The 14,847-nt window shown below is 51.1% G+C and overlaps 2 protein-coding genes across 4 annotated transcripts; both read right to left on the bottom strand.

Annotated features, from left to right (window-relative positions):
• On the bottom strand, window positions 1-837 carry LOC112615689 (cyclic AMP-dependent transcription factor ATF-4-like). The gene is made up of 2 exons (XM_025372535.1): window positions 125-837; window positions 1-62 (listed from the first exon to the last, which is right to left on the bottom strand). Exons 1-2 carry the CDS (start codon window positions 514-516, stop codon window positions 29-31), a joined length of 426 nt encoding a protein of 141 aa, XP_025228320.1. The 5' UTR covers window positions 517-837; the 3' UTR covers window positions 1-28.
• Window positions 838-7,582: 6,745 nt separating this feature from the next.
• LOC112616492 (upstream stimulatory factor 2-like) lies at window positions 7,583-9,212 on the bottom strand. Of its 3 annotated transcripts, none has more exons than XM_025373473.1 (2): window positions 7,914-9,212; window positions 7,583-7,824 (listed from the first exon to the last, which is right to left on the bottom strand). In XM_025373473.1, exon 1 carries the CDS (start codon window positions 9,181-9,183, stop codon window positions 8,143-8,145), a length of 1,041 nt encoding a protein of 346 aa, XP_025229258.1. In that variant the 5' UTR covers window positions 9,184-9,212; the 3' UTR covers window positions 7,583-7,824; window positions 7,914-8,142. The 3 variants fall into 3 exon arrangements, with proteins under 3 accessions (XP_025229258.1, XP_025229260.1, XP_025229259.1); XM_025373475.1 differs by having other exon boundaries at window positions 7,583-8,562; window positions 8,956-9,183; XM_025373474.1 differs by having other exon boundaries at window positions 7,608-8,755; window positions 8,957-9,183.
• Between the last annotated feature and the right edge of the window lie 5,635 nt (window positions 9,213-14,847).

The following is a 14,847-nucleotide window of genomic DNA, read 5'->3' as shown; positions in this document are numbered from 1 at the left end:
GATATCTGCTTCACTTCCCAGCTCTAGACTACAGGAATAATCTAGAGTGGAGGACAGGACCTCTGGGGAAAGGGGAAGAGGTTGCAAGAAGGTGAAGGGGGCAACCTGGTTGGGTTTTGTTCACCTTTCTGGGAGATGGCAAATCGGGTTCACCGTCTGAGGGGGCTCCTTATTAGTCTCCTGGACTAGGGGGACAAAGAGATCACACGAGTCATCCAACGTGGCCAGAAGCTCATCTGGCATGGTTTCCAGGTCATCTATACCCAACAGGGCATTAAAGTCGAACTCCTTCAGATCCGTTTTCTCCAACATCCAATCTGTCCCAAAGAAAGCATCCTCCTTGCCATTGTCGGAGGCACTGACCAACCCATCCACAGGCAGCCATTCGGAGGAGTCTGCCTTAGCCTTGTCGCTGGAGAACCCGTGAGGTTTGAAGTGCCTGGCCACCTCCAGGTAGTCATCTAAGAGACCTAGGCTTTCTTCAGTCCCCAAACCTGACTGGTCAAAGGGGGACATCAAGCCCCCACCAACACCTCACTGCTCAGGAAGCTCATCTTGGTCATGGTGCAGTGCTTTGCTGGAATCAAGGAATGTGCTTAATTCGAAGGTGTCTTTGTCAGTTACAGCAATGCTGCTGCTGAATGCTGTGAGAAGTGCCATGGCTTAAGCCGCCGGTGGGTGCCACTGCAGAGCCTGGTGCTGCTGCCACCACTGCAAAGGCCAATGCTGCCACAGGCACTGCTACCCCTAATACGCCATGGTGGCCATGGACCCTGAAGGCCGGAAGGAGGGAAGGCACGCACGTGCGGAGGAAACTACATGTGTGGGCGGGCACAGCAGAAAATCGTCATTAATTCTTTTTTTTTTTTTTTTTTTTTTTTTTTTGAGACAGAGTCTCACGCTGCCGCCCAGGCTGGAGTGCAGTGGCCGGATCTCAGCTCACTGCAAGCTCCGCCTCCCGGGTTTACGCCATTCTCCTGCCTCAGCCTCCCGAGTAGCTGGGACCACAGGCGCCCGCCACCTCGCCTGGCTAGTTTTTTGTATTTTTTTTGGTAGAGACGGGGTTTCACCGTGTTAGCCAGGATGGTCTCGATCTCCTGACCTTGTGATCCGCCCGTCTCGGCCTCCCAAAGTGCTGGGATTATAGGCTTGAGCCACCGCGCCCGGCGTCATTAATTCTTAAAGCTCCAAAATAACCTCCTTTGACTCCATGTCTTACATCCAGGCCACACTGATGCAAGGGGTGGGCTCCCAAGGCCTTGGGCACCTCCGCTTCTGTGGCTCTGCAGGGTACAGCCCCCTCGGCTGCTTTCCTGGGCTGGTGTTGAGTGTCTGCAGCTTTTCCAGGAGTATAATGCAAGTTGCCAGTGGATCTACGATTCTGGGGTCTGGAGGACGGTGGCCCCCTTCTCACAGCTCCACCAGGCAGTGCCCCAGGGGGGACTCTGTGTGGGGACTCCAACCCCAGGTTTCCCTTCTGCACTACCCTAGTTGAGTTTCCCCAGGAGGGCTCCGTCCCTGCAGCAGACTTCTGCCTGGACATTCAGGTGTTTCCATACATCCTCTGAATGTACGCAGAGGTTCCCAAGCCTCAACTTTTGCCCTCTGCATACCCGCAGGCTTAACACCACATGGAAGCCACCAAGGCTTACAGCTTGCACCCTCTGGAGCAGCAGCCAGAAGTGTATCTGGGGCCCTTTTAGACATGGCTGAAGCTGGAGCAGCTGGGGCACAGATAGCAGTGTCCCGAGGGTGCGCAGGCCAGCAGGGTCCTGGGCCGGGTCCAAAAATCCTTTCTTGCCTCTTTGGCCTCCAGGCCTGTGAATGTCCATCAAAAAATTAAAAATAGAACTACCGTATGATCCAGCTATCCACTTCTGGGTATAGATCTGAAGGAAATGAAATCTGTTTCTTCCTGAGTCAGTTTTCATAGTTTGTACATTTCTAGGAATTTGTCCACTTCATCTAGGTTATCTAATGTGTTGGCAAACAATTGTTCACAATCTTCTCATATAATCCTTTTTGGGGGTGGAAGAATTCAGTAACGATCAACAAAATGGAAAGGCAACTTGCAGAATAGTGAGGAATAATATATTGTTCACATCTTATCAATATAATACATGCGTTTTGTGGGGGCAATAATACATGGTCTCAGTTTTTTTCCTCATCAGCTATAACAGGGTTGGGGTCTACAGTGATATCTTCTCAAGTCTCCAGCATCTGCGTCGCACTCAGGTAGCAGCACAGAGTCCCGAGTGAGCCCCTAACAGATACTCATCTCCCTTGGGACAGAAGCAGCACATGGACTTCCATCTCTGGTCATTAGGTCCCGTGGCCTAGGGACCATGTCTCAAAATTAGCTTCGATGCCATAACATATTTGATCAGAATACAGGTAATGGTCTAAGCTGAAATATAAGCATTTCAGCTGAACTTCAGGCATAGTGATGGCAAATTGGAAAGAGATGCAAAGAGATTTCAAGGATCTTGGAAATTCACAATGTCATTTAAGAAGGAAACACACGTCACTCAATTCCAGTAAAGAATCACAGACTCGGCCATGCATGTTGGCTCATGCCTATAGTCCCAATAGTTTGGGAGATCGAGGTGGGAGGATCGCTTGAGCCCAGGAGTTCGGGAATCACAGACTCTTCAGCTCCCAGTCCGGTGCTCTTAACCACTACATGCTGCCAGTCATCAATATTCTCCCATATTTCCTTTATTGAAATAGGATCATTAAAGCTTAGGGGGAAACATCTGATAGGAAAAGATTTCACATATTTTTCTAGATTTTCATTTCCTCCTTTTGTTGTTTTTTTTTCTGGAGACAAGGTCTCACTGTGTCACCCAGGTCAGAGTGCAGTGGTGCAATCACGGCTCACTGCAGCCTTGACTTCCCGTGCTCAACCCATCTTCCCACCTCAGCCTCCCAAGTAGCTGGGACTATAGGTGCGCACCTCCACGCCTGACTCATTTTTTAAAATGGTTTGTAGAGATGGCATCTGACTATGTTGCCCAGGCTAGTCTCAAACTCCTGGACACAAGCGGTCCTCCCACCTCGGCTTCCCAAAGTGTGGGGATTACAGGCGTGAGCCACACTGCACCAGGCCGCCTCCATTTCCTCTTTCATATACACTCCAGTTAAATTTTTAAAAAGTAGTTGGTCGCCCCAAGGCAGAGACTGTCTTACAGTTTTTCTGTTTCCCAGAGTGCCTTGCTAAATACCCAATTGTTGACTGAATCTTTAAACTCTTCTGAGTTTACAAATTTACTGTACTGTAAAGACGTAGACTCAACAGGTACAAAATCTTTGGTCTTTCAATCAACATAGGTCCTGGAAACATCACTTCATTCCTAAATGCCAACGTAATGAACACAAGAGAATTGGTTTTAAACAAACAGTTTGATCAGTGTTTACTTAAATTCCCAGGGGATTCCCACCTTACTCCACTCCCTCGGCTCAGCACACGTAGTATAAGCCACACTAGTCCGCATCTGGTGTTACAACTTTCTGTCCAGTTTCAGAACACCCTCCTTTCACCAATTCATGGCCTGCAACCCTTCCACCGCCATTTCCACAAGCAAACTTCAGGTCTTATTCAAGGTGAGGTGCCATACTTGCTGCAGCACTTAAGTATTTTTTAGCCATTTAACATGCATAGAACTGTGCTACCATTGTTACTAGGTTCCCATCTTCTTTTTTTATGTGTCACTGACAAAGGTTTTGAGTATTGTGCCCCAACCCCATTTTTCCTGTAAGTTTTGTGATTTGTACTACACAATGATTTTGAGGTACATGTATGTCATGTTATAATCATAACTCATTGTATCACTGTTTGGGGAAAAAATTAACCAATAACCGATTTATTTTTTCAAAGATAACAGGTGTGCAAGCTTCCAGAAAATCTGCTTAAGCATAAAATCAAATCAGAGAGCAGTTGTTTTTCCTCCAGCATCTATCCAGTGGCTAGCTAGCACTCAAATCAGACACTAGATTTGGAACCGGAAGGACATCATTCACCTTGAAGTAGTGAACAAAAACATGGTTTTGTCAAGAAATAAAAGAGATAAAAGTCATTATAAAAACCGTCTTTTCCGCCAGACACGGTGGCTCATGCCTGTGGTCCCAGCTACTCGGGAGGCTGAGGTGGGAGGAACACTTGAGTCCAGGAGGTCGAGGCTCCAGTGAGCCGTGATCGCACTACTGCACTCCCGCCAGCCTGGGCGACAGAGCGAGACCCTGACTCTAAAAAAGGGGAAATGATCTTTTCCATCCTCAGAGCAAGCATGCAGAATATGATTGTCATCCTATTCATAGACGTGGAAACTAAACCTAAGAGAGGCTGAGTGACTGTCCCAAAGTACCATGGCTGATAGGGGTTGTAATAAACTCAAGTGGTCTTTGTCTAGGATCAGAAAAACTACCACTATATGTAATGGCGCTTGTAACTGTGACGTGTTATTTCCGATTGTCTGCAAAACACAAACATGAATAAATGAGATGAGTTGTTGGGGGAAAGTAAGAAAACGGTGACACTGTTAGGGTTACCCATCTCTCCACGTACCTCCTAACATCAGACCCTGATTGGGGCAGAAAACCCTGGCCTGTACCATGACAAATGCTTCCTGTCCAGTAATAGGATGTTCAACAGCTCTTCGGTACCAACAGTGAACAAATTTTTTGCAAAAGAATATTATTGCTGCAATCGGCCGGGCATGGTGGCTTACGCCTGTAATCCCAACAATTTGGGAGGCTGAGCTGGGCAGATTGCTTGAGCTCAAGAGTTCGAGAGCAGCTGGGGCAACATGGCTGTACCTACTCTCTACAAAAAATTGTAAAATTTGCCAGGCGTGGTGGCGCACGCCTGTGGTTCCAGCTACTCTGGAGGCTGAGGCGGGAAGATGGCATTGAGCCCAGGAAGTCAAGTCTGCGGTAAGCCATGTTCACGCCACTGCACTCCAGCTTGGGTGACAAAGTGAGACCCGGTCTTCTGTCTGTCTGTCTGTCTCTATCTATCTATCTATCTATCTATCTATCTATCTATCTATCTATCATCTCTATCTATCTCTGTCATCTATATCTATATATGTATAGCTTAGCTATATCTGCAGCAGTGAATAGAAACCCTTTTAGCAAAGTGTTCCCAAACTCTTGCTTCTAATTCTTGACCAACTCAGAAGTAAAGGAGGAGAATGAAGTTAAAGGAAGTCATATGTTTCCGTGCTCTCATGCATACTTTTATTTCTGCAAGGTCAGTAGTAACGTGCCTACTTTCGTTTCTGATGTTAGTCCTCTCTCTCTCTGTCTTAGTCCAGCTAAATGTGTCTCCGTTGTTCTTTAAGCACTTCCTTATTTTTCTGGGACAACAAGATGATCCAGTTAATCTTGGACTTTCTCTGCCCCTGGCCCTGGAATCAGTCATTTCTCTAATGAGCTCTGTTCTTTTTAATCAAGACTGTTGTTTAGAAATCGAGACGCAGGCGCTAAGTCGACTCACTGCTATTGAGATGGTCCCAGGCCTTCTAAGTGATGGAGCTGAGACATATGCATACGCACAGCCCTACATTACAGCTACGTTTATTTCTATACCTATCTGTACATTGAAAGCCATAAGTGTGTTAGGCCACTCTTGTGCCGCTACAAAGAAATACCTGAGACTGGGTAATTTATACAGAAAAGAGATTTACTGGGCTCTTGGTTCTGCAGGCTCTGCAGGAAGCATAGTGCTGGCATCTGCCCGGCTTCTAGAGAGGCCTCGGGAAGCTTCTACTTGTGGTGGGAGGCAAAGCGAGAGCTTGTGTATCTCATGGCGAAAGCAGGAGCGAGTGAGGGAGAGAGAGAGAGAGAATGAGAATGTGTGTGGGGGGGAAGGGGGGAATGCCACCCACTTTAAAATGACAAGATCTCTCGAGAACTCACTATCACGAAGACAGCACTAAGCCATTCCTGAGGGATCCACCCCCGTGACCCAAACACCCCCTACCAGGCCCCACCTCCAGCCCTGGGGATTACAAGTTAACATGAGATTTGGGTGGGGACAAACATTCAGACTAGATCAATGAGTTCACACCAACAACTCCAAATCGAACCCACATTCAAGCCTTCTCCCTTTTCATATCTGCAACTCCTTTTCCAAATGGTGAGAAAGCCAGGTCCCTACATCATTCATATATTTACTGCAAAGCCAATCAATCATCTGAGCCCATCAGGTCACCACCCAACTTGGCACACGTTCCTCTCTTGGACCCCTGACCCCTCCCCAGGACACTGTCACCCTCGCCGACTCCCTTCCTTACTCCACAAAACTTCCTTGTGCAGGACACTGCTGCGCTCAGTGGAGGATCATGCTTCACACTGGTCCCCAGCCGCCCTCCACACTTGCCTTGAGTGGGCCCCCAATCCCAGGGGCTTTTGGAAGAAGATGGGGAGAAGGACAGGATCGAGGAAGAGAGGCGGGAAGGAAGACCGGCAGAGCAGCCGGCAGGAAGGGCCATTGTTCCTTCTGATGCTCCATTCGTAGCCAATGGCAACTCAAACTGGTTGGCAGCAGTGTCCTCTTGACAAACGCTGTGGTCATGTCTCAAATTTACCTTCAGCAGGAGCACTTCAGTCCACAGTCTTGGGGCCAGCTACGACGCATTAGCATTACTTTGAAGGCTTTTCCGGGCACAGAGAAAGCAAGTAGGTAGTTTTTAGAAAGAGAAAAATAAACTGAGTTCATCACGCCTGTAATCCCAGCACTTCGGCAGGCCAAGGTGGGAGGATGGCTTGAGCCCAGGAGTTCGAGAGCAGCCTAGACAACATAGCGAAACCCCATCTCTGCAAAAAAATAAAAATAAAAATAAAAATAAATTAGCCGGGCGTGATGGTACACGCCTGTAATCCCAGCTACTCGACAGGCTGAGGCGGGAGGATTGTTTGAGCCCGGGAGGTCAAAGCTGCAATGAGCTGTGATTGTGCCACTACCCTCCAGCCTGGGTGACAGAGTGAGACCCTGTCTCAAATAAATAAATAAACGAACAAATACGAAGTTAGACAGCTGTTACTTTTTGAATATATATATATATTCCCTACTCCCTGCAGATATTCTCAAGCGTTTATTTTTATTTTTTATTTATTTATTAAAGTTCAGTTGTTCTGTCATCTGTGTGGTGGCTCCAGCATCTGTTTTGAGTCTCACTCTGTCGCCCAGGCTGGAGTGCAGTGGCGCCATCTCGGCTCACTGCAAGCTCCACCTCCCGAGTTCAAGTGATTCTCCTGCCTCAGCCTCCTGAGTAGCTGGGAGTACAGGCGCCCACCACCACGCCTGGCTAATTTTTGTATTTTTAGTAGAGACGGGGTTTCACCATATTGGCCAGGCTGGTCTAGATCTCCTGACCTTGTGATCTGCCCACCTCAGCCTCCCAAAGTGCTGGGATTACAGGTGTGAGCCGCTGCACCCAGCCTCCAGCATCTGAACTCTTAGTCTCATGGTCTCTTTCCTGCCCCGGGTGTGCTTAGTTTTTATGTGCACTGCTCATTATCATTAAGAACTTCTTTCCCCAGTGCTCCTGAAGTTCTTTTTTTTTTTTTTTTTTTTTTTGCGGGGGCCACATGGGGCCAGTTTATTGCAGTTAAATACCTCTCTCTCTCTATTTTTTTTGTCAATTTTTCCATAAAGAAAATTAAAACACACACACACACACCCAAAGGGGAGCAGGGACCCAGAAACAAGAGGTGGGGTGGGACGTGGCCTCCCTGCATAGGTCCAGGCCCCGGGTGGCCCCCCAAAGGCTCCCCTCCTTCCCATCAGCACCCTGTCTCAGTACCTCCAGAGAGCAGGAGGCAGCGGGACGCGGAAGGGCCTCTGTCCCCCTCCCTCTTGCCTCCAGGTGAGACCACTAGAAGTGCCGGGGCTTAGTGAGGGCCGGGAGAAGGGCAACAGACAGATGGATGGGGAGGGAGGATACCGTTTCCAAGTGGAGGAGGGCGGTGGGCACTGTATCCACAGAAATCCATTATTTCTCCCCGTTTTTTGTTAAAAATCTACTATAAAAAAACGCAGCTGGGGGAGGGGCGTGTGTCCCTCTCTGTGCTAAGGGCTGGGGAAGGGGGCAGCAGAGGCCGGCGTGGGCGGCGGCGGCTGCGCGGTGGTGGCGGGCGTCACTGCCGGGTGCTCTCGCCCACCATCTCCAGGTTGTGCTGCTGCAGCTGGGCTCGAAGCAGGGCGTTCTCATTCTTCAGCTCCTCGATCTGCTGCCTCAGGAGCTCGTTGTCCATCTGCAGCCGCTCGGCCTCTTTGAAAGTCTCTTGCATGCGCTGGTTGGTCTGGCGCAACTCCCGGATGTAATCGCAGGCCTTGGACAGGATCCCTCCTTTACTCGCTCCCGTCTTGCTGTTGTCTGCATTACAGTCTGGAATGATTTTCGAAAGCTGGACGATCCAGTTGTTGATGTTGTCCCTTCGCCTCCGCTCCACTTCATTGTGCTGGGCTCTTCTCCTCTCATCTCGGGGTGTTCTGGTTCCATCAATTTTTGGAGAGTAGGGGTGTGTCCGGGGGGCGATCGTCCTCTGTGTTCCTGTCTGAAGCACATCCTGGGGCGTCATCATGACGTAGAATTGGCCTCCAGCCTGCAAGCTCTGGTCTGTGGTCTGTACGGACACAGCCGTAGTATCTCCCACACTGGACGCTGGGAAATAGGCAAATCGTGCCTCCCCGCTGACAGCCTCGGCCGCAGGGCTGCCACCATTGCTGAAGGGATTTTGGATCACGGCCAGCGGGAAGGGCGCTGCAGGACCTGGGGGCACAGAGGCAGCGGCGGGGCCCGGGCGCTGGGCTGCGCCGTCCACACCCACCTGGGTCACAGCCTGCTGTCCCCCCGCGAAGGCAGCGGTGGACACGACGCTGACGGCGCCAGTCGTGTCGCCCTGGCCGTCCAGCTGACCATCAGTCACCTGGACTACGCGGTATGTCACCTGTCCTCCATTTGTCTCTGTGCGGAACTGGTACTGGATGTTGTGGTCGCCGAACGCCGCCTGCTGGACGCTGGTGATGGCCACCGCTGTCTGCTCCTCCGCTCCTGGGCCGTCCCCGCCTTCCTGCAGCTCGACACCCTCCTCCGCCTCGGGTCCCTTGTCGTGGCTGGCGGCGGCAGCAGCGGTAGCCGAGGCAGCGGGATCCAGACCCGGGTCCAGCATGTCCATGGGGGGGGGCGGGGGCGGGGGGGGCGCGGGGCCCGGGGGGGAGGGGAGGGGAGGGGAGGGAGGGAGGGGAGGGGGCCCTGAAGTTCTTATATTAATATATCGCTCTTTTTATTTTAAGAGCTCAGGGGTACATGTGCAGGTTTGTTATACGGATAAGCGTGTGTCATGGGGGTTTGTTGCACAGATTATTTCATCAGCCAGGTATTAAGCCTAGTAACCATGAGCCATTTTTCCTCATACTCTCCCTCCTCCCAACCTCCGCCCTGCAAAAGGCCCCAGTGTGCTTCATTCCCCTCTATGTGTCCGTGTGTTCTCATCATTTAGCTCCCACTTATAAGTGAGAACATGTGGGATTTGGTTTTCTGTTCCCGCGTTATTTTGCTAAGGATAATGGCCTCCAGCTCCATCCATGCTCCTGCAAAGGACACGCTCTCGTTCAGGAACTTTTATGGAACTGCATCTCAACCCTAGGCTCCCACAAGTCCACACATCCATTGGGATAACCATTGTGGGTTGAACTGTGTCCCCCAAAAAGGGATGTTCAAGTCCTAACACCTGGGTGCCTGGGAATGTGACCCGATTTGGAAATAGGGTCTTTGCAGATGTAATCAAGTTAAGGTCATGCTAGATTGGGGTGGGCGCTAATCAAATATGACTAGTGTCCTCATAGGAGGGAGAGGTAGACACACTGGGAAGATGACCCCACGAAGAAGGAGGCAAAGAGATTGGAGCGGTGCCTCTACAAGACAGAGAGTGCCAAGGATTGCCGGAAACCACCCGGAGCTACGAGAGAGGCATGGAACAGATTCTCCCACAAAGCCTCCGGTAGGAACCAAGCCTGCTGACAGCTGGATTCCAGACTTGTAGCTTCCAGAACCACGGGAGAATCCATTTCTGTTGTTTCTGGCCCCCCAGTTTGTGACCGTTTCTTATGGCAGCCCTAGGAAACTAATATGGGTACTGTCGGCCCAGGACCACCTCAGACCAAATTTAGGACCTGAGGGCCACTGAATGGCCCCACCAGGAAAACCTAGACTGCGAGTCTGCACAGAACCTGGCCCTTGGCCACAACTTTGCAGATGGGTGTTTTCCCTTTCCTTTCATCTCCTGCTTCCCCGCAGTCTGCAGAGCTGGGGTGGGGTTTCCTTAATGCAGTGAGGGCTGCTCTTCAACTCTCCACACTTCACAAAGGCTTTGGTCCTTGCCTGCTGCCTCCCTTGCCTGGACGGCCTCCAGAACCAAAACCCAAGTTTGCCCAGGTCACCCAGCGTCCTCGGGAAATAAGCAGCTTCAGTGGCGTACTTCTTCTTGGATTCCCACTTCCTCTCAGGTTTTGCTCGCTTGCTGGTTCTCAGTTGTTTTGAACAGTCTCAAACTGTTTCATTTGCAGTTATTTTCAGCAGAAATATCAGTCTCAATAATACCAGCCAGCATCACCAGAAACGGATTGCAGGTCTTGCAATGCTTTTGGGGATGGACAGACAGACCACCCTGGCCACCGCCCACTAGGTGCGGGAGAAGACTTATTTCCAGCTATAGCACACATTTATCGACTTTGGCTCTCCTAGACTCAGAAAGAAAATCCCACCCCTTCCCCTCAGGCCTGCGAAACTCAGAACCAACGCGACCGCGACCGATGGAATCCCTGGATCTTCCCACTTCCTTTGCCTGCTGAGTTCTCTTCCCCCAAGGGTACAGTGACATCCATCAGCTGCCTGCCCCCTGCTGACACACTCTCTGTCTGAGGGTTTGCCTCTCAATGACTATAGAGAAAGCAACCTGGGCCCAGTACAAGAGCAGCTGCTAGTTTCCTGGTTGGTACCAACCCTGAGTCTCTGAGGAAAGGACAGAGTAGGGTCACTCTGCTTCACAAGACAAAGTCAGTCGCCCATTCTTCCTGCCAGTTCTCAAGCCTGTAATCCCAGCATTTGGGGAGGCCAAGGTGGGAGGATCACTTGATTCCAGCAGTTCAAGTCCAGCCTGGGCAACACAGTGAGACCCTGTCTCTACTGTTAAAAACGTAAGGAAGGAAGGAAGGAGGGAGGGAGGGAGGAGAGGGAAGGAAGGAAGGAAGGAATAAGGAAAAAAGGAAGGAGGGAAGGAAGGAAGGGAGGGAGGAAGGAAGAAAGGAATAAGGAAGAGGGAAAGAAGGAAGAAAGGAAGGAAGGAAGGAAAGAAGGAAGGAAGGAAGGAAGGAAGGAAAAAAGGTCACCTGTCAAACATAGCTTTAGGTGATGGTGTAAATGTTCAATGTTGATCTTCTTTTTTTTTTTTTTTTTTTTGAGACGGAGTCTCGCTCTGTCGCCCAGGCTGGATTGCAGTGGCCCGATCTCGGCTCACTGCAAGCTCCGCCTCCCGGGTTCACGCCATTCTCCTGCCTCAGCCTCCCGAGTAGCTGGGACTACAGGCGCCCGCCACCACGCCCGGCTAGTTTTTTTTGTATCTTTTAGTAGAGACGGGGTTTCATCGTGTTAGCCAGGATGGTCTCGATCGCCTGACCTCGTGATCCGCCCGTCTCGGCCTCCCAAAGTGCTGGGATTACAGGCTTGAGCCACCGCGCCCGGCCCAATGTTGATCTTCTTCTGTGTCTTCATTTGCATTTTCTTTTTTTTTTTTTTTTTCTTTGAGACGGAGTCTCGCTCTGTCGCCCAGGCTGGAGTGCAGTGGCGCGATCTCGGCTCACTGCAAGCTCCGCCTCCCGGGTTCCCGCCATTCTCCTGCCTCAGCCTCCTGAGTAGCTGGGACTACAGGCGCCCGCCACCGCGCCCGGCTAGTTTTTTGTATTTTTAGTAGAGACGGGGTTTCACCGTGGTCTCGATCTCCTGACCTTGTGATCCGCCCGCCTTGGCCTCCCAAAGTGCTGGGATTACAGGCGTGAGCCACCGTGCCCGGCTTCATTTGCATTTTCATGGGAGCTTATAGGAGGCGCACAGGTGTCCTAGACAGCATTTTTAAAATAACAACTTGAGGTTTAATTCACACGCTACACAATTCACATGTCTAAAGTGTACAATTGGATGGCTTTTAGTATATTAATAGATACGTGCAACCATCGGCATGACCAGCTTCAGGACATTCTCTACATCCCAAAAGGAAACCCTGTCTCTATTAGCAGTCGCTCCCCATTTTCCCCCAACTCCTCCAGCCGTGGGCAACCAACCACCAATCGACTTCCCTGAGACAACGTTTTGAGCCCTTATTGGGAGGAATTATAGTCGAATGGAAAATCCAATTTGGGGTGTGGTGTAAACTGGAATTGCTTTCGTGGTTTTTCCTTGTGCCTTGGGTCGGGCACTGCCGTAAGAGCATTGCATCCATCCTTTCATCAGTACTCTGCTGCACACGGATGGCATTTCAGCCCTTTTTACAGATGAGGAAACTAAGGTTCAGAGAGATTAAGCAAGAGGCAGAGTGGGGCTTGTCCATAAGACCCCAGGGCCTGTGCTCTTGCGCATACATTATCAGGCCAACGTGATCTATGCATCCGAATTCCAAATAAATAAATAAAAATGCTTATAAGAAGTCCCCCCATGCAGGGCACAGTGGCTCAGGCCTGTAATCCCAACACTTAGGGAAGCACAGGCGGGAGGATTGCTTGAACCCAGGAGTTTGAGACCAGCCCCAGCAATATGACAATATCTGCATCTCTGCAAAAATGAAAAAAAAAAAAAAGGCAAAAAGAAGTCCCCCCAAGTTAGTCGCCATGCTCTCTACCATGGGTTTTCCGTGTTATCTCTATCACATTAATACAGTCATTTCTACCAAGCACCACTTACGGTGACAGGGTAGGGTCTACAAAAATATTGACCGAGAAATCCTGATGGAGCTTCAAGACAAGCTCAGGCCACCAAGAAATGTGTACCGAGTCTGGCTGTGCTGAGCGTCGTTCTAGGGCAGAGGTCCCCAACCCCCCGGCCGTGGACCGATGCGGGTCTGTGGCCTGTTAAGAACTGGGCTGCAGAGCAGGAGGCGAGTGGCGGGCACACGAGTGAAGCTTCATCTGTATGTACAGCCGCTCCCCATTGCTCCCGTGACCGCCTGAGCTCTGCCTCCTGTCAGATCAGCGGCAGCCTTAGATTCTCACAGGAGCGCAAACCCTATTGTGAACTGCGTGTATGAGGGATCTAGGTTGTGTGCTCCTTATGAGCATCTAACTAATGCCTGATGATCTGAAGTGGAACAGTTTCATCCCTGAACCGTCACCCCACCCCCGTCTGTGGAAAATTTGTCTTCCACAAAACCAGTCCCCGGTGCCAAAAAGGCTGGGGACCGCTGTTCCGGGGGATGGTGCCTGACTGAGCTGGAGGAGGCCTCTGCTCTCCCTCTGGTGGAAGGAGAGAGAGAAAACAAAGCAGAATAAATGAGGCCATTTGGACTGCCAAGCAGGGAGTTAAAACAGCGCAGTGTGATTTAGGATGAGGACTTTAAGGTGAAGAAGGTGATCCACTTAGAACTGTTGAAGATTTAAACTTAGAGCTGAATGAGAAAAAGAAATCGGCCATGCAAAGATGAGGGGACAACAGGTACAAGGGCCGTGTGTTCGAGGAAGGGCCAAAATTGGCCAGCGTGTATGTGGTACGGCCAGCATGTGGTGCGGCTGGGTGCAGCGGGCCAGCAGGAGAGGGACATAACGTGAGTGCCAGTGGCGTGGGGGCTCTGCGAGCCAGGCTGCGGATGGAGTTCAGGTTTCCAGGGCAACTGAAGGGCATGGGAGGGTTTCAGCAAGGGTTTACCAGATGACACCAGCTGCCGTGTGGAGAGTAGATCACAGGGAGCCCACGCTCTCCACTGTGAAAGCAGCAATGAGGTTGCCGTGATAGTCTAGGCAAAAGGTGAAGGGACTCAGGAGTTTGGATCGTGAGAGGAAGAGGAATCCACTTTGGCTTAAGCAACTGGGGATAAGGGAAAGGGCAGAGTTGGCAGGGGGTGGGGGCTAAAAGTCCAGTTCTGGCTTCGACGGGCTACTGGGCTCATTTTCATGAAGGAACAGATCAGGACTGGAAGATAGAAATCTGTCATCAGCATCAATGCCTTGAAGATGGACGACGTCACGAAGGGGGGGGCGTCAGAGCAAGGAGAGGAAGAGAATTCAGGACTCAGCTCGGAGACAAAGGAACCAGCAAGGAGCCTGCGAAGCAGCTGCCGGGGCATGGGAGGAGAACCAAGGGGTCTGAGGAGGAGAAAATGATGGTGCTAGGAACTGCAGAACGTCTCGGCAGGCACGCTCCACTCAAACCCCTGCACGAAGACACCCGGCCACCACCTCACGGGGCCTCTGGGAGCCTAAGGCCGCGCCCCTGGGACGCCCCAGCCCCGTTTTGAGTGAGTTCCCGTCTGGAAACGCTCAGGGCTGTCCAAAGCATTTACTGTCTGTTCCGGCCAACACCTGACCTCCCTTGCTTACAGCATTTACTAGCAAGGGCTTAGCCTGTCCCTTTGAGACATCTGTGTAGCACCCACAACCCAGGGTCTTTCCCGAGGGCCCCGCAGCCACTCCTTGGAAATGGAAACCTCAGGAGGCACGGGGCCCGGTCTCCCAGTCTCCACGGGAGGGAAGAATCCCAACCTTGGTAAGCACCGGCAGCTCCCACACACGGCTGGCCTCGTGGCACGGACGCTGGCTGCCCCGTCATCTTTCACCTGAGCCTCCACTCGCCCCCTCCC

The sequence above is a fragment of the Theropithecus gelada genome, chromosome X (assembly GCF_003255815.1).
Source record: "Theropithecus gelada isolate Dixy chromosome X, Tgel_1.0, whole genome shotgun sequence".
Lineage (NCBI taxonomy): Eukaryota > Metazoa > Chordata > Mammalia > Primates > Cercopithecidae > Theropithecus > Theropithecus gelada.
Note: the sequence above shows the minus strand (reverse complement) of the source record. Positions and strands in the feature narration are given on the sequence as shown.